The sequence below is a fragment of the Papio anubis genome, chromosome 11 (assembly GCF_008728515.1).
Source record: "Papio anubis isolate 15944 chromosome 11, Panubis1.0, whole genome shotgun sequence".
In the NCBI taxonomy this organism is placed as follows: domain Eukaryota; kingdom Metazoa; phylum Chordata; class Mammalia; order Primates; family Cercopithecidae; genus Papio; species Papio anubis.
In genome coordinates, this window is record NC_044986.1 from 120,927,541 (window position 1) to 120,954,054 (window position 26,514).

Sequence of the window (26,514 nt, forward strand, 5' to 3'; positions counted from 1 at the left end):
TCATTTTTGTTTTATATTCTTTATTTTTCATTTTTTAAAAATTTATGGGTATTACTTTATCAGGAAAAACAAGCATCTTCCTGTTAAAGTCTTCATTTCATAAAAGACAGGAAAGGCAAGCAACCTGCAACTTCAGATCCTACTTCCTACTCCTCTATCAAATACAGAAATCCTCTCTATGTCACCTAAAAGGAGGAAATTGTGGTGATAATGTTCAATAGCTCATGGTCAATATTCTTCAGAAAATGGAAAATAAGGGTGATTAGCAGCACTGAAAGAGAAAAAATAATATTAATTTAGTAACTCTTTTTTCCATTCTGTCAAAGAGTTTTTTCTGAAGATGCACTTAGGATGGGCTAAAATTTCTGAATTTGCCATTGAGTCCCTACTTGTACCTCGGCACACACAATTTAATCTATGGAGGGGATGAGATGCATCTCTAATACCCACACCTAAGAAACACAATTATGTCTTACTTAAATATAATTATAAAGATACTTGTTAGTTAGGAATTAAAATTACTGTTTGTTTTCCTTTTCATGTTCATTTTTCTTTTTCATAATTTGTTCTTTTTAATTGATTGACATTAAAAAGTACCTTCTAAGCAGTTAAATGTGCCAGGAGTCATATTGACATAGGGCCACAGGCAAGGGTAGGACAAGGCGTTCACAGTCTCATAAGGCAGATCACAGACTTATACTCAGCCTTCGGGTATAGAAAAGTTACTTCCTATATTTTTCTCATTGAAAATGTTTCCTCTCAGAATCTTGGTGTGGTTTTATGTAAAGGAGAGGGATTCTTCAGATCTTTTTTGGAGACTGAGTCTTTATTCTGGCAACCAAAATTGTATTTCCCCTGTTTCTAAACTCTCCTCTAAACTCCTCTCTGTTTAGCCTTCTCTCTCCTTAGTCCTGAAATCCTGCAGTAGTTGAGCAAATGGAACATCACGTTTATAAATAAACCAGTCAAGGGATGTTGGGTTCCCCAGAGGTGGACTTCAGGTGGACAAAGATGACACTGGAGTAAGAGTGATGCCTTGAAGATCCAGAGAAATTCCAAAGGATCTTATGTTGGTAAAGGCCATTGACACCTCACAGTCACTAGCATTTGAGGGTCTATGAATCTCATAATTCATTCACCATTCAGCATGGTGAGATTATATAACTGAGGAAATGGGAGTCGTGGTAGGTAAAGAAGGCCAAGAAAGACATAAATGTTGCAGGAATAGTTGGTATCCTGAAGAGGGAATACCACATTAAGGCTTCCCTAGGACATAGGCAACCTTTGCCTTCGGGGGCCCATCCTGCACTAATACTTAAATTATGTTTTCCATTACCATGATGCAAACACAAAGATAGAGCAGGGTGGAGTCATTATTACATATGATTATTGTATTCATTTTTCTTCTGATTTTAATATAAATTAAAGAGAACATGATGATGGGCCCCTATAGGTTTGTAGGTACTACACACTGAGTCTTCTAGACTCACAGGCAGTGGGCCCTGAGTGCTAGACCCAGGCACAGATAGTAAGGGCATTCAAGAATGGGATTCACAATGGTGCAGACACTGGCAGTTTCACTTACAGACACATTTCTGCTGGGTCAGAGATTGAGTCCTGGAGGAAACCTCTGGTATGAGGGCTACAGGGCATCTCCTATTTTATCCCATGCCTGAATTTGGGCATGTCTTCCTGATAGGGGAAAGATTTGTTCCCCCATTTCCCTGCCTACTACAGAAAACAGCCTGTGAAAGAATCTACAAGCATCACTTACAATTGTAACTTATCATATCGGAGATTTCTGTTGAGGCCATCAATGGCTTTCACATCTTCTGGAGTCAACTCAAAGTCAAAAATCTGAAAGGAAGAAAACACTCACATTAACCCCTCCCCAGGGCAGCAGCTTCTACATGGGAATACAAGGACTTTCAAGGAGGCAGAGGCAAGGACAGCATTAGGGGAAGCATTTTCATCCTCATCAGCTTCCAGATGCACTTGGCCTGAGACCTCTTCCACCTACATTCTGCCTCTTCTCCATCCCACCCCTCTCCTACTGAGCTCCACTTCTCAAAAGAAAGGTGTGCACTCATCAATCTAAAATATTTGTTGAGAATTGCTTGAGACAGAAAAAGGAAATCCTTTATTTTAAAATAGAAAAGAAAGTGTGCAAGATAACTGCCACCTGGACATGTCCACACTTGGTCAGGCTTTTGTTTCCTCAATTCCCCTGGAACTTGATCCATCCTTGGAATGAGAAAGCCTTAGAACACAGGAAACTCCCACTCAAGAATCTGTTTACCCCAGAAAAAGCAATTCTGGACAACTGTTCTACTTGCTCACCTCAGGACCCCTAAATACTGTCTATTTCTAGCTGTGTTTTATCTTCCTTATAAAAAAGGCTTACTAATTGATCTTTGAGACACTTACATCTTATGTTCAAAGAGTTCTGCATTTTTAATAAATCTCTCTTACTTAAGTCAAGAGAGGTTCATTTGTGTCAACACATAGTCCCTGATGAGGAGTCCCTTAATAGTAAAACAGATATTTTTGGTTAAAAAAAAAAAAATACTAAGTTCATTATGTGATCCAGGAGACAATTCCATGAAAGACTCAGAAACCTCTCTCTCTATCTATCTATCTAATGTATTTATCTCTTTCTCTATATATATCTGTCCATTTTCTTTCTATCTACCAACACATTTATTCACAACTCTTTTTAAAAATGTACTTCAGAAGTTATATGGTTGTCAAGAGAGCAGGTATTAACATTTTGATTTGGATCAAAAAATAAAATGGATATTTTTTCTTTACGTTGTAACAATGAGATTTAGATTTACCGATTTAATTTTTCCACAAGTTAATATATTTAATCTATAACTTATTTTGAAATAAATACATTATATATAATATGACTCAAATGTCATCTCTTATAAATATTAAACTCATAATAAAATTTGTAGCTGTCATTTTAAAATGAGAAACAGCTTACATATTTTTTCAAAATTCTTGTGGGATTCAAAACAAAATAAGTTGGAGACCTGTGGTTAACATAAGGTCCAGAGTGTATGTGGAGAAGGGTTTACAAAATAACTTCACTCATCAATTTCTTAGTTTGGTTAGTCTGTAACCTTATACCTAACTTCATACCTGCTAGGGTCACTGCCAGGGGAAAGGTAATAAAAGATAATCCAGAAGGAGTCATTGTATTAGGTTCTCACAGTCCAGAGAGCACACTGAAGTATTAGCAAATGATGTAAAATTAATAAAGAAAAAACTCACTAACAGAGTCATGCCAGGGGCTTTTGTGGTGAAAACTGGGCTGGGCTGTCCCGGTAGTTTAACAGAACAGCTACTTTTATTTGGGTTTGATTTTAAAATACAAATAGGCATTCGTAGGTAGAGAAGGTGAAGGAGAGGAATCAGGGTCCTTGAAGTTCATTACCATGTAGAATTCCTGAAAAGGATGAAAATAAGTGAATTGAAATTTGCCTAGTGTCACACAGCTAGTAAGTGGCAAAGCCAGGCCTAGAGATGATAAACCTTAGGCCTCTGAGTTCAGTGCTCTCTTGTTCTATCCTTCCACGCTGCCCTCCTCCCTTAGCACACAGTGGAGAGAAGCACAGGAATGAATGACACGTGTTGCATTTTCCCATGTAAGGGAGATAACCCAGACCAGCGTCCATGGCTCACTCTGGAGTGACTCTGCTCAACCTGTACCTGGAAGTTCTCTTTGATTCTCTTCTCAGAGAAGCTCTTGGCCAGGACCACAACTCCCCGCTGCAGCTGATAGCGCAGGGCGACCTGGCCTGGGCTGCGACTGTGTTTCTTAGCAATGGATTTTAAGATTGGCTCCTCCAAGAGATGTGGGGAGTCGGGATCCACCCTGTTGGGGTAGGAACAGACACAGATGTGAAGGATACAAAACGGAAAATCTAGAGTGTGCTGCTCCTTTCCCCCAAATTCTCCAGAGAGTTGAGAGGAGTAGGCACAATACAATTTGATTTAAAACGGTCTCATAACTATTCATATGGATTCATTCATAAATGCAGTGAACTGGAAACAATAAAGCTGTCCATTAACAGGTGAATGCATAAGCAAGTTATCCATACCCTGGAATAATATCCAGAAATAAAATGGAAAGAATTACAGATACTCACAACTACATGAATGCATCTCACAGACACAGTGAGCCAAAGAAGCCAGGTGCAAAACAGTGTGCATGATCTCTTTCATATGAAAATTTAGAGCACACAAAACTAATCTAAGGAGAAAAAAAAATCAGAAAATAGTTTCCTAGCAATGAGAAGTTATTGTCTCAGAAGGAACAAAAAATAACTTTTTTGGGAGATAGCAAGTTTGTATACCATATTAGGGATGTGGGTTACAGAGTATGTCCATTTGCCAAAATAGTATAGCATCACAGCCTATGCAAGTTTTACCTAAAGATCACTTTAAAATTTATATTAGGAGTGGGATTGGGCATAAGTAGTCACATAGATGACACAGGAAGGAAAGAATGTTGGTGATATTTAAGCTCAGTGGTGATACGTGGGAACAAACTACACCATTGCTTTTTGTTTTTAATCTTTGAACTTTTTAATAATAAAATTTTAGAACTTAGTTTTAATAGGAGTTTTTCAGCATCAACAGAATTCCCGCCATAGATTAGCTCTTTGATATTCTTATTACCACTGTGGGTCTCTTTGGGATCCCAGGGCACTGTAGGCGACTAGAACAATGTCCTTGGACTTGCAGAACTCCAGGAGTTTGCTCTGGTTGAGGTAAGGGTGACATTCCACCTGTAATTTTTCAAGACCAAAAGGTGTCACAATATATGAACCAACAATCACATGCAAATTTAAAATTGGCCGGAAGGCATGTGTAATACCACATTAATAGATGTACTATATTTTCATGTTGGCCCTTTTCCCCATGCACCTTCTGAAGCACCTTTAAATCCCATCGTTTGCCATACTGATACAGTAATTTTCTTATTCCTTTTCTATTTATGTTTGAAAATTATTAAAATACCTTGTGCCCCAATTATAGCCTCTAAAAGCCATTTTTAGTGAAAGAAACCAATATTGCTTAGAGGAAGGGCACATTCCAGTTCTGAGTGTGAAAGTTTCCATCTGAGCCTAGAAGAGCTTGCACTCTAGAAAGGAAAGAAGAATGACAATGACGCATGCTGCCAAATGATCCAAGATCTTACTTGAAGAGGCTTCTGCTGGTCAAAATATGGAAATTTGAGCATCAAAAGACATAGTAATTATGATTAATGGAAAATGACGTATTGGCTAAAATTCATAAATTCACATGGCATTAATCAAATGAGATCGAATCTGTAGCACTAAGCTTCAATTTGCAGGAAGCACAAAAGGAACATGTCAAAGTGTGTCACGTGGATCAATGAGTAAGCCATTAGTAAGTGATGTGGAAATTTTTACAGAACAAATGACTTAATTTCTTTCATAAAACCGAAACTTGCCGGGCGCGGTGGCTCAAGCCTGTAATCCCAGCACTTTGGGAGGCCGAGATGGGCGGATCACGAGGTCAGGAGATCGAGACCATCCTGGCGAACACAGTGAAACCCCATCTCTACTAAAAAAATACAAAAAACTAGCCGGGCGACGTGGCGGGCGCCTGTAGTCCCAGCTACTCCGGAGGCTGAGGCAGGAGAATGGCGTAAACCCGGGAGGCGGAGGTTGCAGTGAGCTGAGATCCGGCCACTGCACTCTAGCCTGGGCGACAGAGCCAGACTCCGTCTCAAAAAAAAAAAAAAAACCGAAACTTTCACTGGATTCCTGACACCACCCTCTCCTGGTGGTCTCCACCTGTCTGGCAGCTTCTGTTCAATCTCCTTGCCGGTGCCTCTCTGCCTCACCCTCTCCTGTGGATTTTCCCGCCTGTTCCTTTTCATTCATGAACTTTCTCTAGGAGAACAAATCCATGTCTGTGAGTTTAGTTACTATCCATAAAACAATGACTGCAAACATCTGTATCTCCTCCTGGACCACTCTCTGAGCTCCAGACCAGAGCTGCCACTTCCCAACTCAGCACCTCCACATGGCTGTCTCACAGGAACTTTCACTCCCTCTGAAGAATTGTGCTCTTCCACCGCACTCAAATTGCCTTTCTCTCGTATCTTCTATTTCTGAGAGAAAAGAACTCTCATCTACATAGATGACATCAAAGCAGAAACTTGGAGACATGATTAAGCAGGAAGTGTGTGAAGAGCAGAAAGTCAGAGAAGGCCCTGTGGGCTAAGGGCTCACCTGGTTGCAGGTGGGCTTGTACTTGAGCCCTGGCTTGTTGAGGATGAGTTCCAGCAGCTTATGATTGAAATTGGACACCCCGATAGACTTGGTTAAACCTGCGTCTTTGCACTTCTCCAGGGCCTGCGGAGGAAGGATATGGGTGGTAGACCTTTAGTGTAAATTTTTCTTTTCAATTGGCATTTGACTTTGTAAATGATGGAAATCTGTTTTAACATATATAAATATTAGACTGAATTAAACAGTTTTATCACTTGAATATACAATTTGCTAATGCATTACCTTGCTATGCATATATGTTTGTCTCCTTGATTCTATTACATGCACACTCAGGACAGCAAGTAGACATGTTTGTTGTCTCCCACTTATTTCAATGGTACCTATTTGGCTTGAGACATGCAATAGTTCCTTAACAAATTATACCAGAGTCATAAGAAAGGGAGACTCTCAGGTTTTCTGTTAGTAGATGGTTTTTTGCTACATCTATTCTAGAATGTTAAAAAAAAAAAAAAAAATTCAATCAAATGGGTTTTTCAAGGGCAGGTTTACCGTCCTGCACCTTTCACCCTCCTGCTGAGTCAGTCCGCAGCTGTCCCTCCTCCACGATGTGTTTCTATCCAAGGATAATGCACTGACCCCTCTTATAGGGCTCACATCCTCAACCTGATCTCAAGGCCAAAGGTGTTTCTGTGTCTAATTAGAACCTTAGAAGTTACAATTAAAATGAACCGTAGAGGCCATCTCATTCCACTCTCTCACTTCACAGATGAGAACACAGAGGCACAGAGAAGTTCCACATGTGAGGTCAGACAACTGCTGGAGCAAAATCCCATCTCTTCTGACCCCTCCTCCTCCTCCTGTGATTTCAACCTCACCACACAGTGCTGCCTGGTGTCTGCAGCAGAACATACCTCCCAAGTGTCACAAAGGTCCACAGTTTCTAAAATAATCTCCCCACTGGCATTCTTTGGCAGTAATTCTTCCCCAGCCTGGAAAATAGAGAGAACAGAAGATAAAGAAGGATATTTTCTACGGAACTCCCCTTTCTGGTGCCTAATGAGTTTGGCCAAACAACCTTCAAGAGTTTCAGGAGGCTGTGATTATTAATCTGAGTGTGCCTATTTGTGCCTGTGTGTGCATGCATGTGTACATGTGTGTATATATATGTGTGGGTATGTGTGTAAATGTGGTTGTGTGTGTGTTTGCAGGCATGTGTGGATTATGTGTACATACGTGCATGTGTGTGCAAAGACATGGGTTGAAAGAAAGATAAAAATCATGAGTGACTGTCGCAAAACACCTTGCCCTAGTAACCTCCAGGCTCCATCCTCCACATGTCCCTACTCTTCACTAAGAATGAGGTCCCTATAGTTGGAATTCATTTTGTTTCCCAAGGACAAACTGATGTGGAGGACAGAGCTTAGTATAACCATTCAGTGTGTTTAGCCCCAGTTTATACTTATCCAACTCAGATAGTGAGGACATCAGATGTGCTCAGCCAATGTCCACTGTGATGAGAGGTTGGATCAGTGAAGCCCAAAGGAGCCCAGTTGTGCCACATGCACCATCCCAGGTATCTCTCTTTTGTTGGGCTGAGGGGTACATATGGGAGACCCTCCCGTTAAAGAGGCAGGGGTTCCCATTGTATCTCTGCAGTCTGTGGTAACTCAACATTCTTGAGGATCCTAACAGCTCAGGGCCTCCATTCAGGAACACAAGCACTGAGACAGGGCAATGCCCTCAACTATCTAGGGTGGAGGAAGTGAGATCATTGAATCTGAACCCCCCCTTAAGGCTGGGGGACAAGGATAGACAGAAAATCTTGATGGTAGAGCACTCAATTGTGAAAGATACTCATGAAAGATTTAGCAATCCTATGCACCTCACTCAAATCTGCCTCTTTCTGGAAGAACCCAGGAAACCAAGCCAGAATGAGATAATTCAGGTGCTTATAACAATGATGAAACAGTCTTGGGCATAACAAGGAAAAACAAAAGCTGACCTTCATAGCAAATGGTACATGAATAATGAAGAGATCTACATAATCCAGTCCAAGTTTCTTCAGTGAACTTTCTAGGGCTGGGCGAACCAATTCTGGCCGAAGGAAAGTAGCCCAAAGCTGTAGTGACCAAAAGAAACAAAGTGGATTATAATTTCACACATTTGAGGACCAAAATTAAACTTCATGGTCAGACACTGAGATGTGAGTCTTAAAACACTGTAGTCTAAAGCTAAAAGAGTGGCACTAAATATATGTTACTCAGTATAAATCAGGTCCTTGATGGGACACTGAGATTTCCTTGAATGACTGCAATGTAAGAAAACTGAATAAAACTAACAAGGGGCAGGAAAATCAACTTCAGTGTATCAAGGGTTAGAGGAGTCATCCACCAAAATGAGTCAATAAATGGCAGGACAGAGAGAACAGAATCTCTTGTCCTGTATAATAAATTCCCAGGAAGAATTATTCTGAGACTCTCACATTCTAAAATTAAGTTTGTATTGATATAAACATACACAGGGTGCATCCCTGAAGACCTCAGCTCTGTTTACATTGGAAGCATGGATTTCCACCTAGGACAATTTTAGAAAGTTCATAAAACTCAATACTGATTTTAGAAAAAGTGTTTTCTTGTCTGGATCCCTTTTCTGAATAATACCTAACTTTACTTGCTACATCCTAAGATCTCCTACTGAAGAACTGAAGGAGTGAACCCATAGTGGCTTAGTTAATCTGTACAACAGTTAAAGGAGATAAGTAGTATTATTTCCATTTCATATATGAATACTGTCTGATGCTCAGAGACACTAAAGAACTGTGTTCTACCGTAACATATTTCAGAGTAAGCAAGTCATTTCTGTTTCTGTTTTTATAATGTGCCTTCACAATATTAGGAGGTAAACAAACAATTCAACTTAGACCGTATTTGCATTTCAAAATAACATATCCCAACTGATAGTGGCCTCTGACTACTTCACACACAGAACTTTCACCTTGGTAGTGTAGAATATATCCTCTCTCTTGACAGTACCATCAGCAATCTTCTCCCAAATGGCCTGTCCAACCTCCTCCTCATTTTGGTATAAGTATGCTGAATCAATATGGCGGAAGCCTACGTCAATAGCCACTTTGGTGGCTTCAGCAGCCTGGCTTTTGGGAGTCTACAAGACAGGAGTAAGAAGAGTTGTTGATCTGCCCGAACCAGAGAACATCAATGCATTTCCCCCAATAGCATTTTCACTGGTAGTTTCTGCTGGCCTCCTCCTCCAATTTTGATGGCATGGGTTTCAATGATAGACCTGTACTCTAAGGACATTGATTAAACTCCAGTATAACTTCTATTCCCAAATGAATTAGAGAAATCAGCTTCACCCTGAGTATGGAAAAATCATGTCTCATTCCATATCAATCAATTGTAGAAACTGAATATAACATATGTTAGACACACCTTATACTTACTGGATAAAATAGATAATTATGCCATTGACAGCAACTGGCCCTGTCTGACGGCTGTTGTAAATTCACTTCTCATGTTATAGTTCTACCAAGATTAAGCACATTGTTCTCTCATTTTTAGAGCAATTCTTGCAAAGCAACCCCAAAGCTGCCCCTACCTCACTGTGACCAGAGTGTGACACTTTAAATTCCCTTCAGTGAACTGAGTGGATGGCTGAATAGTGTATTTCATTGAGAAGCACAATCTAGTCCCCATTATGATGTTATGCCTCTGAGTTTTCCCTTCTCATTTCCTAATGTGTGGAATTGAGATAAAAAAGTTAGTCAGGGTGGGCTCTTGGTAAAACTCCTTTAAACAGAGAAATGGCCTGAAAAATCAGGCTGCAAACACAGATAAGGAAACTTACACAAATCTCTGGCCCATTCAGATAAAAGACCAAGGCCCAACATAAAAACACATTTGTCCTTTATGCCTAAGACATACCAACAACTACACTAATAAGAGAACAAGACTCAACATAAAAACGCCTTTGTCCTTTAAGCCTAAGATATGCCCCACAACTACACTAGTAAGACAACAAGACCCAACATAGAAATGCCTCTGTCCTTTGTATAACCAACAGGCTTCTAGAAAGTAGTCTCTTTTTCCTTTTGTGGACATGTACACTATGGGCTACAGTGGGTTCCAGTGGACACTTTTCTTTTTTGGACATGCTTTTGACTGTGAGATGAGCCTCTAAGAATCATCACTACAGTGTCTGATTGCTCCTGGGCCAAGGTTTTTGGTCAAGCTTTTACTTCAACTCTTAGTCTCGGACCAAGGTCCTGGACAAAACTTTCACTTCAGTCTCTGATTGGTCCTGGGCCTAGGTCCAAGGCAAAGCTGAGTAACACTTTCTGTAAGTCTGGTCAACACATTCCTTCCCTTCCCAGTTCAAAACACCCCAGACCCAACTTCAGAGATGACAACCCATTCAGGCCCCCTCTCTACTAGAGAGAGCTTTCTTCTTTCATTTATTAAACCTTCATTCTAACCTCACCTTTTGTGTCCACAATTTTGTTGGTGGTAAGTCAAACTTTGGATGATACCTCACAAGAGACTACTACATTTTTGATACATTGATGAGACTGTAACATATTTTTGGTGCATGGGTTGGGAATGGTATTCATGGGAACAGTGAGCAGGAGCCAACTTCCAAACTCTTTACTTTCATTTCAGATTTTTTTTTTTCTCTCAAGAGCAAACACTGGGCCCCTGTCAGTGAATAGGGCAGCTGCCGGTCTTACAAGACTCAGGGGACAGGCTTCCTGGAGAGGACTTTGTCAATCCCCATCATCCTCAGGTGTTAGGAATGTTGACTCTGTTCCACTCCAGTTTTCTTTCACGGAAGACCTAGCTGTTGCATGCATGCAAACTTTCAGAGGTCCTAAGACAACAAAGTTTCTGGCTGAGGCTACACCTAAATGTTACCTGAAGGTGCCTGTACTAACTCCAGTTCCCAACAGCTTATCAGGGCTTTGGCACCAGAACTTATAGCCTTTCCTACTGCATTTTCTTTCTCTCTTTTCATGGCTGTCATGTCTTCTATTCCTTCTTCGTATACAATGTTAGAGCATTTTTACAAGCTGTGAATATATTCTTGTTGGGTAAACTCAGCCAGTGTTGTTGTAATCAGGAATGTAATTCAAATAGGTACTGTTTTTGTGATTCCCTAGAAACAAGGGGAATTCAACATTTCTGTCTAAATTTTCACCTACTAAGGGTCTTTTTGTCCCTACTGATAGACATTCATTACACTGTATAGGGGGTTATTTCACCATGAGTGAATACCTTCCTCCCTCTCCATTTGGGTTGTCTTTCCTCCATGTGAAAATTCACCACTGCCCAATGAATTTGAACAGTTGCTTTATGAGACTAATTACTTTTTTTCTACTGTGAGACATACGGGAACAGCGTATTATGCCTCTGACCTCTAACTTCTGCCTGCAAAAAATTTGGAGTCAGAGTTTTTACCTAACATTTCAGACCCTACAACACCACCTAGGGGGATGGGATTTTTTTCTCCATGGGGAGCATTGTCAGCCCTTTGCTCAAAACCTCTGGTTTCCCAATTCCTCTCTCTCCTATGTCCCTCTAACAGTGATCAAACTTCATACCTTATCTGTGAACAGAAAAACACCACTTTCAACAATCAGAAAGAAACCTCCCTTGAGAAACAAATTCTAGCCTCAGTGCTGTCCCCATTAGAGGGAGGACAGCCATTCAATCCTCAGGTTCTTTTGAGACACCTGTTCTACATCCAGTTACACTGACATTTAAACAAAAAGGAGTACTTTATGTTTAATAGTCAATCAGTCCCATTCTCTAGAAATTCAATGCTTTACCAGCACCATAGCTAGAAAAGACAGAGATGAGGTTAAAACCTTCCCTTCATTAAAGGGTCTTACCCAAATCCAACTACTGTACAATGTCTCTCAGACACCTAGGGTTCCCCCAGAGAGGCTTATGGTCTAAGAAACCTAGAAAGACAGAGAACTACTACCTCACACAGGTGAACATGACTACTCCTAACGACTAACTTGTTCAGATCTATGGGTGAAGGTCACATTTGCATCCATGGGTGACTCCTATAACAGTCACTGGGACCTGGAGGATGAGAGAAAAGAGGAAAAGGGAGACACTCTTTCTTTCTCTCAACCCTGGGTCACTCTAAAAAGAAGAAAGAGACTAAGGAACATCTTTTCTCCTCCCCTTTTCTAGATGAGTAACAAACCATCTTCAGCCTGCACTCTTCTCAAGTGCATTTTGAAGCATTGAGATTCTTTTGACCCTGAGACTGAAAAAAAGACTCAAATTCTTATACACAAGGACATAGCTTTCTTACCAACTCTAGGATGGACAGGCCTAGACTCCTGAGAAAAATGTTAATTTTAACACTATCCAACAACTAGATCTTTTCTGCAGACAGGAGAGGAAATGGTCTGAGGTTTCCTATGTACAAGCCTTCTTTGCCCTGAAAAACAACCCAGATCTTTGTAAGTATTATAAAATTGACCCTGCCCTCTTAACAGTTACATCAGACAAGCCCACAGTAGACAACTCCCCAAAGTCAGAGAAAAGAACCCCCAGAAAACCCTGAAATGCAACTCCCAGGTGTCCCAGCCCTTGTCCCCACTTCACAGAGCCTCTGTAGTCACATAATCATCAATTCCTCCAGTTCTACCACCCAAACCCCCGAATCCACTACTATCCCTACAAGAAATGCCTGATAGTCATGGTACCACTACAGTTCACATTCCTTTTTCATTACAAGACTTTAAACAAATAGAGGGAGACCTGGGCAAGTTATCTGATGACACTGACAGATATATAAAGGCTTTCCAAAATCTAACTTAAGTGTTTGATCTTACATAGAGAGATGTTATGTTACTTTTAAACCAAACCCTAACTACTGAGAAACAGAGAGCTCTGCAAACAACAAAGAGATTCAGAGATGAAAACATATCTCCTATAACTGGCTGAAAAAGAAAACCAGTAAAAAGGGGAAAGAGAATGAAAAAGAGACAAGATCCCCATTCCTGATAAGAAGAGAGACAACATCCCTTGAAAACCATAATTAGAGTTCCAGTGATCCCATAGAGGTGTGAAAAAGAAAGCACTCTCCGATGTACATATTAAAAGACTTACAAAAAATCAGAACCAAATCTCTTAATTACTCTAAAAGGTGCATGTTGAATCTAAAAACAGATTAAAATACTTCAGCCTTTATGGGAAGGCTGAGATAGACTTTCGTGAAACCCACCTCCCTATCTCCTGATTCAATTGATGGACAATTAATCTTAAAAGACAAATTCATTACTCAGACAACCACTGACATCAAAAGGAAACTACAAAAACAGGCCATAGGTCCAAATAACACCCTAGAGAAACTCCTGAAATTAACTACTTTAGTCTTTTACAATAGGGACCAAGAGGAGGAGGGCCAGGAGAAGGAGAGGAAACATACAAAAAAAGGACTGAGACTCGAGTGACCACATTACAGGCCTATAAAATCCAAGATCCCCAGGTACACCTACTAACTACGAGTACGACAGGTCAGGACACTTTAAAAAGAACTGTCAAAGCAACAAAAAGTCATCTCAACCCTGTCCAACGTGTGGTGACCACTGGAAGGTGGACTGTCCCTGGAGACACAGGTCACTGAGTCCAGGGCCAGTGTCCCAGATGGTCCAACAAGATTGATGGGTCCCAGGACTCAATTCCCCTACTCCAATGACTCAATCTGCCATCACTACCCAGGGGGCCCCAGGTGATGCTAACAATAAAAGGGGGAAAAAAGTAGATTTCGTTCAAAACTCTGAAGCCAGTCTCTCTATTCTCCTCTCCAGTCCAGGCCTCCCCTCCTCCCATAACACAACTGTTATGGGCATCTCAGGAAAGACTTTAACCCAATATTTTTCTAAACCACTTAATTCTAATAGCGGGTGTAAGAATTAAAGAAAGAGGAAAAAAACACAAAAGAAACATGAAAAGGTGGCTCGCCAGTCTGGACAGATTTATTTTAGAGAAAACAAATCTGAGAGGTGCCTTCTGGCTGAGTTAGGTCAGAGGTTTGCTCTCTTTACAGACTAAGAGTTTTTAAGGATTCACAGTGGGAGAGTTGATCAGAGGCTTGGACTGCTCTGTGTTTCTTTGTCGTGCTCATGTGGGAGGGAGAGTTGTGTGCCTGTTCCCATACATCTTTCTGCAGCTACAGGCATATTCCCGGAGTCTGCTTTTAGCTTCCCTATCTTAGTGCACCTGAAGGGAAAGGAATTCACTTATTAAGGCCCACTGTTTTACTGGGGCCCGTTGTATGAGGGTGAAGTTTGGCAGTTACCCAAGAGACTCTCCCCCCACCTCCGCCTGTGTCTGAGCTGTCTTTTCTGTGTTTTACTGTCTGCTCTTTCTGGCTGCTTGTAGTAGAAGAGAAGTGATTTCCTCAAAATGCATAAGGCTAGAAAGGGAGCTGGAATTTAAAGTGGTGGTGTTTGTCCGAGATGATGGTGCTCCTGTTCAATAATTCCAGACCCTATAGTTATAAAAGGACAAAGGGTGATGTGTTGTTTCTGGCTACTTCCTGCTGGGGGGCGGAGAAGAGTTTCTTGGTGTTGGATTGACTGCAGGAGCAACACAGTCTGTAGATGTTTCTGGGTAGTTGTCTATGAAATGGCCATGATTCTGTTAAAAACTTTTGAAAAAGATTAATTAAGCTGTGTAAAAACATTAGTTCTTTTTAGCAGCATTTCTTATTAGGCCTGATGGTTGAGACAGAAGTAACATTTTTTTCTTAATGACAGTCGGAGGCACATATTTGGAAAGAGACATGTGTTATTGTTTTGTTAGTTATTATCCTCATAGCAGGAATAACAGTTACTAAGTAAAATGCTATGGTAACTGAGATTGTCTATCAGACATTCCATCCTGAGGGTACTACAGTATATAGTCCTACTAAATAGCAGAGTGAGTAAAGCAGTTCTCACAAGGGTAGCATAGTAAATAATTTCCATTAAAAAGTTTTAATATTTAGCTTTAAAGGAGAGGTAGAAACAACAAAAAGTATTTGGTGAGGTAGGGTTGAGGCTGAGTAAGATGAGTAATTTTCACTTAGTTACTTACTTTTTATGATTTTCAGTTTAAGATTTCTTATTTGTTTACAGTGATATTTAGGACATTTTTTGGGCTGTCAGGGGTTGCTTCCTTAGCTTTCCAGGTTTTGACCTGAGTGTGATGTATCTAGGAGTTGATTCCTGTAACAGGCACCATCTTAATTACCCTGGGTTCCATGGACTCACTAGACATGGGGACAAAGGATTCTGGACACCCTGAGTTATTAGTTGTTGACACCAGCAGTGAAGAGATTTCCTCCTGTGATGGTCGGGGGACTTAGATGCAGCGCCTGCTGAAACATCTAGTTTTCCGTTTACAGGACTTTAAGAAACGATAGCTTATTTTAGAAACTTGTAGCCAGAAAAAATAGAATTTAAAACAGTAGAAAATAATAAAAATTGAAAAACATTACACAACACTACAATTTAACAACAGGTGTGCTATTGTTTTTGAAACATAATTTTCTCTCTTCAGTTTCCCATTTTTATTAAAAGACAAATTATGGTAGGATTGGTTTGCTTTATTATACTTGTCTTAATTATTTGCATACAGTGCAGCAAGAATAATTATTTGTTACATAGGCCTTTTAAATCGGCTTTTATGGAACTTTGTTCCATAGAAGGAATGTGAGATAAGGCCTTTTTAAACCCAACCCCATTCATGAATTTGTACCACTAAATACCTATTAGTTGGTGAATTTCTCTTCTCTTGAGATCACAAGATAACTTAGGGCTCCCGGCCTGCTAGAAAGTGACATTCTTTACTTACCACAGATCAGAAACCCTGTACAGGGACTCTGTAGACAAAATATGATGCCGGTTTTCCAAGGGCTTCATTGGCTTCATAAGTTAAGTTTGATTCCTTAAAGGAAAGCACACCATTTCAGTCAAAGCCTTGGTAAAATAACCAGTTTTTCTAATTGTGTCCTGTTACAAAAGAAAACAGATTCTTATTGCACTTATACAAATAACTATATTGCCATAACTTAAGAATACTCACAGATAGTTTCCAAATTTTGGAGACAATCAGGTAGAGTGAAACAAGTATGTTCCAAATTTTGTTTACAGGAGTAAACTAAATTGTTAAAAGTTGTTAATGGCTCAAAAGAAAAATTTCTTTGACTTTGAAAAGCAAAACAAAAGATTAGCAATATTTTAAGCAAAATGTTAAAAAGATTAGCTTCTTATTAATTTAATTTATGCAGCTAATTCCTGTCCTGTTCAACATTAACATTTTAGTTCTTTAAAAGTCCTGAACATTTTTCCTTTATTTTGATGTTACAATTCTCCAAAGTTATCAGAAACCTGCATTTAAGAGTACCTGTTAGAGCTTTATAGCTGATTATAAAACCACCTTTTGAAGAAGACCAAAGCAAGGCAACAATTGCTTATGGATAACAAAAAGTTTTAAGGTAGCCATAGTTTAAGACACAATTGACAAAGATATCTGTTACCTCTGTGGCACACAATAATTTTAACATAACAATTATAATTATTACTGATAAGATAGATACACTAAGGTACATGGGAATTATAGGCATTTCCTATAACTTTGGGACACATACAATATATTTATATAATATAGCCCAAAGAAAGCTAAACACCATTTATAAATAAGCCAAACTTTACTTTTATATTAGTGTGCTATTAATTTTAAACTTAATTTTTAATAAAACCTTGTATACATATTTACCCAATTTTAATGTCTGAGCATAAGGTAAGAGGTTCTATAGACTCTTTTTAACCCTTTATAATTTTTGTTAAAGAGCAGGTTAGTGCTTTAAGAAAAAACCATTGTGCTTTTATTTTAATGCTCAATTTACAGAAAAACTGGATGATGCCCCTTTAACCTTAGCCAATACATTTACACACAGAATTTCCTTTACAATTAACCTCTCAAAACTTGCTTAAGCCTTAAAACAATTCTTCAACCTTTTAATGGAGATAAAAATCCACATTCTCATACCTCCTTAATAATCTTTTTACCAAAAGTATATTTTACTTTTCTTACACACCTTGCACATAAAACGTTTCTTCAATAGTTTTAAATACATGTTATGCTGTTAAGTTTTAGCAACCTTTACTTTTGTTGAAAACCTTCATAAGTTTGAGATTTTAATTCTGTACTAGGTGTAGAGCCTAGGACCCAGAGAGAAGTGCAGATAAGGTCTGACTTATTCCACCATTTAACTTCATGTGTCCTAGGTTTTACTTAGCTGCAAAGCAGGCAAGTTGTACAGCTAAGAGTTATAGTGGAATTTTATAAAGCATTTATGAGGCCTAATTACTTTTAAATTGTACAGTGTTTCTTGCATAAAATCCCTTTTATAAAATTTTTCATGACCTTCACAGTCAATTTCTGATATGCATTAATTTTTGACTTGTAAACATTCCTTTCTTTAAACAACCAGTTAATTTACTTTAGGACAAGAATTTGCCATATACGATTTTTTAAATATAAATTATCTTTTTTTAAATATTAAAGATAACAGTTCTTTCCAAAAACAAACTTCCTTCATGTCTGTGGACTAGACTGCCTAGGGCCACAAGATTAAAAGTAAGGATATTTTAGCCGGGCATGGTGGCTCTCGCCTGTGATCCCAGCACTTTGGGAGGCCGAGGCGGGTGGATCATGAGATCAGGGGATCAAGAGCATCCTGGGTAACACAGTGAAACCCTATCTCTACTAAAAATACAAAAAAATTAGCCAGGCATGGTGGCAGGCGCCTGTAGTCCCAGCTACTTGGGAGGCTGAGGCAGGAGTATGGCGTGAGTGAACCCAGAAGGCAGAGCTTGCAGTGAGCCGAGATTGCACCACTGCACTCCAGCCTGGGCAACAGAACAAGACTCCATCTCAAAAAAAAAAAAAAAAACCAGTAAGGATATTTTACTAAATAGTTTAAGATGTAGCTATTTTCATTAAATTAATATTAATTTTTATTTATTAAAAAATACACAAACATTATTTTGTTTGGGCTGAGTTATAGTTTTGTAGCCTTTATGCCAAATTTTGACACCTTATAGTATTTGGCAGAGATAAGTATGAAATTGCTTAATAAATGCAAACAAAAATGTATGCTAGCAACTCTTAAGACATTTCTAGTTTTACTGTACAAGTAAGTTTTAAAGATCAAAGTCACGTGAACTGAAAGGTTCCACAGCTTTAACTTTTTCCTTAAAAATATTTGAGTGCTTATTTTCCTTAGGACAATTAATTAGAGCTTTTTTAATAGACATTGCACACATAACACACATATATCCACACAGACAACCAGAAGATCTAGTAGTTATAAAATTTACATTTGCTAATTTCCTGATTGGATAATTGGCCTCCAGATGAGGCCCTTTAAGAATAGGGCTAGGAAAACAATTTTTAGGGCCCAATAAGCAAGCATAGCTGGAAAACAAATATTTTGAGAGATACTTATTTACCTTTAATTCCAGGGGCTCCATAAGGAAAACAGAGAATTTTTCCAAAATGAGATTTGTGGCAACTTTTCTATTTTCCCAGGGAGTCCCAAGCTACCAGAAGTTATTTTAGGGTTTTTTATTCATGCACTAAGAGTGGCAAGACAGAATGGAGAAAAGTAATTCAGTTAACTGGGAAAAAAACCTTTTTCCAGGAAAACAAGACTGAAGAGAAAAATATAAAAGACTTTTGAATATACTTACAACTTTGATCTGCAACAGATCAGACATGGAGAAAGGAACATGAATGCAAGCAATGCCTTTAACCCCAGCCACTTTTCAGAGAGAGAGAGAATGGCAGAGATGGTTTTTGAATGGGTAACAGGTGGAGACTGAGGAGGAGTGGGGTTTGGGACTGAAGGCTTGGAGGCAGGAGGCACCACTGGGCAAGAGCGTTAGGACAAGCGAGAAGCGGATGCAAAGGTGTAAGAATACAGAGGGGATTCACCCGAGAAGAAACTAGAAAACCTGAACACAACTATAAACAAATAGTGGTACAAACTTATACAGCCAAAAAAGACTTCAAGAAAAACTCCCCTAGAAAACCCAAAAGCCAGACATACCGACAAAATGATTAAAAAAAAAAAAAATCCAGTCAGACTTTGGGCCTCTCTCCCTATACAAACCAATAAAAAGAATAATAAGCATCACTGTTTCTAGTCTCTGTAAAATTTTAATTAATGAAAAATAATTTTCTTAAAGAACACTCAACTAAAGGTTGAGATCGAAACTATAGGTATATTTAAAAGGCCTTTATAGTTTTCTTAGATCTTGTTTTTCCGGAAAAGGTTTTATTCTCAGTCAACTAAATTACTTTCCTCCACTCTGTCTTACCACCCTTAATACATACATAAAAGGCCCTAAGATGACTTCTGATGACCTGGGACTCCTTTGGAAAAAAAATTTAAAACACTATATACACACACACAACAAATTCCATTTTGAGAGAAATCTCTGTTTTCCTTGTGGAACCCAAAGAATTAGAGACAGGTAAATGCCTCTCAAAATCTATTTTTTCTTTCAACTACACCTATTTATTAGGCCCTAGAAAATGCATATTTTCCTAGCCCTTTTCTTAAAAATCTCCATCCTGAGACCAATAATCCAATTAGAAGATTGACAAACGGAAAATCTTACAACTACTAGATCTTCTTCTGTCTATATAGTCATATATATGTTAGGTATGCGATGTCTATAAAAAAAACTCTAATTAATTAATTGACCTAAAAATAGATTTTTGAAGGCAAATTAAAAGTTATAATGCTTCTTAGTTCACATGACTTTAATCTTTACAAAATTAAAAGTCTTAAAAAGTATTGGTAAAATACAAATGTCTTCAAGATATAAATATGTGGTATACATTATACAAGTCATATACTAAATTTACTAAATATTTTAAGATGGCAAACTACTTGTTTGACCTTTAAAAACTGACTTTCCTACTTCACAATTAATAAGACCTGAGGACATATAGTAATAACCACACCTCTAACAATACAAGAAAAAGTCAGATTTTATGCCTAATACATCACTAAAACAACTTACCAGGTTTTACATTAAAGTTAAAAATTACTAAGAATTATGACATATAATTGAGACTATATAAATAAATTTACATACAAAGTATGTAAAAACAGTAAAAAGTGTTTTCAATAAAAAATTATAAAAAGACATAAAAATATAAATTTGGCCTGGGAATACACGGCTGTCTTAAAGAAAATAAAACTGAAAGATTAAACAGGTTGTGAAAAATTATAAAAGTTTTACAAAACCACTCTCTAAACGTATTAACTAAAACAAGTTGTGAAAAATTATAAAAATTTTACAAAACCACTCTATGTAAACCTATTAACTAAATTCAAAAATATTACTTTTTTTCATAAATTGAACATTGAAATAAAAACACAACAAGGTTTTCTTAATAAGCTAATCTACTCTTTAATAAAATGTATAAAGAATTATTAAAGGTTTATAAAGACCTCACCTCATGGTCAAATCGGTTATGATTAAATAGAATTATCTATAAAGTTTCATTAAAATTGGGATTGACAATAATAAACTAATAAAAGGGTGAAATTCGACTTTCTTTTGAACAAGATTTTCATGTCATAATAAAGACTAACAAAAAGTTTTTACTTTTTTAAATTTTTGAATCATCATTTTAACAAAGCAAATGACTTATGGTAATCTGAAATTTTATTTCATAATATCAAGTAGTTTTTAAACTCTAACATATTCAACAGGCTTCCGAAAATCAAGCTTGAGTTTCAAGATTGTCTTCCCTGACCCCTAATGTTTAACTACAGAAGGCCCCTAAAACAATTCCAAAAAAGTAAACAGGATCACTTGATATATTTAAATATGTGAGATTGCCAAAATGATATTTAATCTTCCTCAAGTTATATTTCAGTAAATAATATATGTTCCAAAATCATATAAAATGTCTAAATATATACTGTCAACCATAATTAAGGTTATTATGTTAAACTATTGTAAACCACAGAAATAACCAAATTACTTTGTCAATCATATTCTTTACAACTACCCTGGAAATTTTGTCATTCACATGCAATTGTTATCTTGTTTTAATCCTCTTCAAAAGATGATTTATAATCAACTATAAGACTTTAACAAATACTCTCAAATACAACTTTCTAATAACAAAAAACATATAAGACTCACAAAAAACTAGTGTTTATAAATATCAAACAGAACAAGAGTTAACCAAATAGACTAATAGAAAACTGAAGTAATCCTTTTTTTTACTTAAAAAATTACTGATCATCATTTTGTTTTTTTCAGAGTCAAAAAACTTTTGAACTAACTACAACTTTTAACAGTTGAGTAACATATACTTCTGTGAACAAAATTTAAAACATATTCATTTATCTCTACCTGGTTCCTCTAAAATTCAGAAACTAATTATCAATATTCTAGACTTATAACAATACAATTGTTTACATCAGGACAATAAAAATCCATTTTCTTTTACAACAAGACACAATTTTTTAAAATGATTATTTTACCAAGACTTTGACTAGAAGGATATATTTCCCTTTGAAGAATCAAACTTAACTTCCAAAACCAATAAAAACCTCTTAGAAAAACTGGCCTCATGCCTTGTCTATGCAGTTCCCAGAGTTCCTAACCTATAGTAAGTAAAGAATGTCACTTTCTAACAGGCCCAAGAACCCCATGTTATTGAGACCTCAAAAAGAGAAGAATTTACCCAACTCATAAATATTTGAGAGTATAAACCCATGACTAGACTCAAGTTTAAACTGAGGTCTTATCTGAGGTTACTTATGGAATAGAATTCCATCAAAACCAATTTTAAAACACTATATAAAAATAATTATTCTAAGGCCAGGCATGGTGGCTTATGCCTGTAATCTTAGCACTTTGGGAGGCCGAGGCGGGCGGATTTCCTGAGCTCAGGAGTTCGAGACCAGCCTGGGAAACATGGTGAAACCCTGTCTCTACTAAAATACAAAAAATTAGTCGGATGTGGCAGCATGCACCTGTAGTCCCAGCTACTTGGGAGACTGAGGCAGTAGAATTGCTTGAACCCGGGAGGCGGAGGTTGTAGTGAGTCAAGATCATGCCACTGCACTACAGCCTGGGCAACAGAGCGAGACTCTGTCTCAGAAAAAAATTTTTTTACTACTCTTTACACAAATAATCACCAAATATGAAACTAAAATTTATTTTACAAACAACTCAGTCCTATCCTATCATGATTTGTTTTTGACAAAAATAAGAACTGGAGAGAGAGAAATAGTGTGTCAAAACTTACCAGTTGTCATTAAATTCTAGTCTCACTAATTACTTTTAAATGTTTACCTACATTTTAGACTAACCCCACTTACTCTTATGAACCAACAATCTCTGACTACCACAAAAAATAAAAACAGAAAAAGATAAATAATATAAAATTTAGAACAATATTCTAGTTCTGAACAATTATCCTATAAATCCTACCAGGTCATAAGAATATATAGAATACCCATAATCCAGCAGTTTATTTGAGAAAAGAAGACCAAAAAAATTAACCAAAACCAAGCTCCATACACCAAAATCTTAACAGACATAACTATAACCACCAATTATCAGGATATGTCAACAACCTCAGAATTTTTAAACCATCCTTATCCCCCCTTGTTTCATTTTAATACATGTACTCTAATAGCCCAAATTATTTCTTCTCACCTAAAAACTATCAAACTCTAAATGATAATACTAATAACATCACACATAAACACATCTTTCTTCCAAAGACCATTAAACCAACCCCAAGAAGAACTCTAACTACTATTCCCCACATGACACCACCATCAGACAAAAAACAGCCAGAAAAGTCAACACTCAATCTCCCTAACGACAATTAGGGACTCCACTCCAGAGGGTAAAACTGAGAGAAAAAACTTAAACGGTGAGCATGAGTTCCTGGTAAAACTCCTTTAAACAGAGAAACAGCCTAAAAAAATCAGACTACACACACAGATAAGGAAACTTACACAAACCTCCAGCTTACTCACATAAAAAAAAGAACAAGGCCCAACATAAAAATGCCTTTGTCCTTTATGCCTAAGGCATACCAACAACTGCACTAATGTGAGCACAAGAACCAACAGAGAAACACATCTGTCTTTTGTATAACCAACAGACTTCTAGGAAAGTCTCTTTTCCTTTTGTGGGCTTGTACATGGTGGGCTCCGGTGGGCTCTGGTGGGCACTTTCCTTTCCTTTTGTGGACATATGGACTGTGAGATGAGCCTTTATGAATCATCACTTCAGCATCTGACTGCTCCTGGGCCAAGGCCCTGGGCCAAGCTTTCACTTCAACTCCTGATTAGTCCTGGACCAAGGTGCTGGACCAAACTTTCACTTCAGTCTCTGACTTGTCCCAGACCAAGGTCCCAGGACAAGCTGAGTTACACTTTCTCCAAGACCAGTCGACAAATTCTTTTCTTTTCCAGTCCGTCAAAACCCTAGACCCGACCTCACAGTTAACAATCCATCCAGGCCCCCTCTCTACTCCAGAAAACTTCCTTCTTTCACTTATTAAACTTTCACTCCAACCTTACCCTTTGTGTCCACAATCCTTAATTTTCTCAGTCATAAGACAAAAAACTTCAGGTAATCCCTCAAAATGAAAGACTACTATATTTGTAATACATTGATGAGACTATGACAGAATCATAGTGGCTTCTTACATGGCAAAAAGTTTGGATGGTTGAAACTCTCTGGCAGATACTTCCAAGCTCCAATAACCTCACAGCAAAGCTGCCACTAAGTACTCACTTTGGCTTTTGATTCCTCCTGGGCCCTTGGCCCTTCACGTTTCTAAGCAAGAGTGAAGTGGCTCTGACCAGAGCAAAAGATGAGAACAGCCTGAAGTTGAATTTTAAAAATGTAACAAATTTTGATGAGTACTTACCTAGGCCAGTTGTTAAGGAATTAAATAAAGTAATGCATGTAAAACACCTAAAATACATGGAAGGCATTTGATATATTAGGTAATATTGATACTTTTAATAGAAATAAAAATAATATACCCACAAAATTTTCAATCTCAGAATCCCCACAATCGATAACTTGTCATGCCACCTAACGCAAAAAAGATCTCTGTGACCTTGAGAGGAGCAAGTTAGAGACAGTTAAATGGAAGCTCAGATGAGCCCTTCCAAGCATCCACTGTCTACCAAGTGCAGGGCTGTTGCCTGATGACTGCCCTGCAAGTACAGCTAACCTAAGAAACTTCAGCCTCCTGGGGTCCACTTACATGATCAGGAGCATAAGTGCCAAATCCCAGCACTGGCATGAAGTGTCCATCATTCAGCCTCACAGAATAGCTTTGCTTCAGATCCGTCATTATCCCCAGCTAATCTGTCTTTCCACCGTTTCCTCACTGACAGCCCAGCGGGAGACAAGGCTCCTGCGTTCTTTATTCGCACCAAATACAGGATGGGTGGGGTGGAGACGACAGTTGCCAATGATTTCGAAATGAAGCTGGAATCAGTCCAGTGCCTTTTCTCTGATTCTTCTGTGTCCCTGTGGGAGTATTTTACAGAAAAGTCATTTGGAAATGCTGTGAATGCCAGAGGAATTTGATTTTCTCCTCCGTGCTGTTCACACGTGATTCCTTAGTTGAAAAATTAACCATGCCAATTCGTCCTTGATAAGTGCACTAGACTTCCTTTACAAGATGCAAATTATCATTAGGGTGGTCATTTCAAAGCACTAATTCTGCTACAGACTGAAGTTAACTTTCTCACTTACATTTGATTGTCAATCCCTTTAAAAACAGCTTATTAGAATTCCTTGAATAAAGCTTGACACCTGATACCAGCCACGCATGTAATGAAATTCCTTAAGAACACCCACCCCTACTCCCAGTGTACTTCCCTCCTGTGTCAAGCCCCACTCCATTTTCTCTGACTTGTTTCCTTGAATGTTTTGCAGAAACAAACTTGTCTGAGATCATGGATAAATGTCTATGCTCTTGCCTTTGTTCCAGCCATTGCCTCTTTCTAGAACAGCCTGCTCGACTCCCTCCTGGTCTCCAGCGGGTTTCTGATTTTTACTTATCCTAAAAGCACCTCCTGCAGTCTCACATCCTTTATGACTCCTTCTTTTTGTTGTTTTTTGTTTGTTTGTTTGTTTGTTTTGAACAAAGATAGGAGATAGCAAAGCAGCCTGGGTCTTAACCGATCAGTTTGGAATTCCAGGGCCAAAATTGCTTTTGCAAACAGAAACACACACACAACAACCATGAGAAACATGAAAATCAAAAAAGGCATCCAATTCAGAATGCCTAGAGGTTCAGCATAATGGTCTGCTGCATAATTCACTTTGGACACTTTCATCCTCTGTAGGTGAGGGCAGCAGGTCTGGATCAAGGTTAGTATCTTAAATAGTTCAAAATAACTGACTTTGGGCCGGGCGCAGTGGCTCACGCCTGTAATCCCAACACTTTGGGAGGCTGAGGTGGGCAGATCATGAGGTCAGGAGATCGAGACCATCCTGGCTAACGCGGTGAAACTCTGTCTTCACTAAAAATACAAAAAATTAGCTGGGCGTGGTGACAGGCACCTGTAGTCCCAGCTACTCAGGAGGCTGAGGCAGGAGAATGGCATGAACCTGGGAGGCGGAGCTTGTAGTGAGCCAAGATTGTGCCACTGCACTGCAGCCTGGGCGACAGAGCGAGACTCCTTCTCAAAAAATAAAATAACTGACTTTGAAATAATCAGCAGGGTCACCAGTTATTGCTAAAAACACCTCTTCATCTTTTATTTTTTCAAATTTTAAGTAATAGATTTAATTATCACATTATGAAATATTATAAAAAGAAAAGATGACTTCTTCTATAATCTCCCTGGGTGAGATTGACCAACCTTCTCTGCGTGCCCTTTATTCTCTTAGCTTCTATGAAGCAGGTAAAAAAAAAATCACATCATTGAAATTACACTCTCCTCGAACAAGGAGCTTCTGCTACATAAGATGCCTAAGTGGTATTTTCTTTGGTGTTTTTATTATGCTGTGCTTTGTCCAACATGTATTTGTGCCATGGGTATTTTAGAGGCAATCCTGAAACATGACAGTGTCATTTATCTTATTTTGAACCCATAGCTCTGACTGGGCCAGGTCCAAATTCTGCCTGAT

At 38.3% G+C, this 26,514-nt stretch overlaps 1 protein-coding gene across 1 annotated transcript; it reads right to left on the minus strand.

Moving 5' to 3' along the window:
- Positions 1–24,941, minus strand: LOC101024707 (aldo-keto reductase family 1 member C15-like). The gene is made up of 9 exons (XM_003903340.5): positions 24,635–24,941; positions 9,270–9,437; positions 8,278–8,394; positions 7,187–7,264; positions 6,276–6,398; positions 4,690–4,799; positions 3,718–3,883; positions 1,775–1,857; positions 1–271 (listed from the first exon to the last, which is right to left on the minus strand). Exons 1-9 carry the CDS (start codon positions 24,722–24,724, stop codon positions 229–231), a joined length of 978 nt encoding a protein of 325 aa, XP_003903389.1. The 5' UTR covers positions 24,725–24,941; the 3' UTR covers positions 1–228.
- Between the last annotated feature and the right edge of the window lie 1,573 nt (positions 24,942–26,514).

Bases quoted from the DNA above. Each gene is read 5' to 3' on its own strand.
- LOC101024707 (XM_003903340.5), bottom strand. From the start codon at position 24,724: ATGACGGATCTGAAGCAAAGCTATTCTGTGAGGCTGAATGATGGACAC. The intron at 9,438-24,634 runs GTAAGTGGACCC...CCTGTCTTGTAG, and splicing joins GCACTTATGCTCCTGATCAT to ACTCCCAAAAGCCAGGCTGC. The intron at 7,265-8,277 runs GTCAGCTTTTGT...TCTATTTTCCAG, and splicing joins ATGTACCATTTGCTATGAAG to GCTGGGGAAGAATTACTGCC.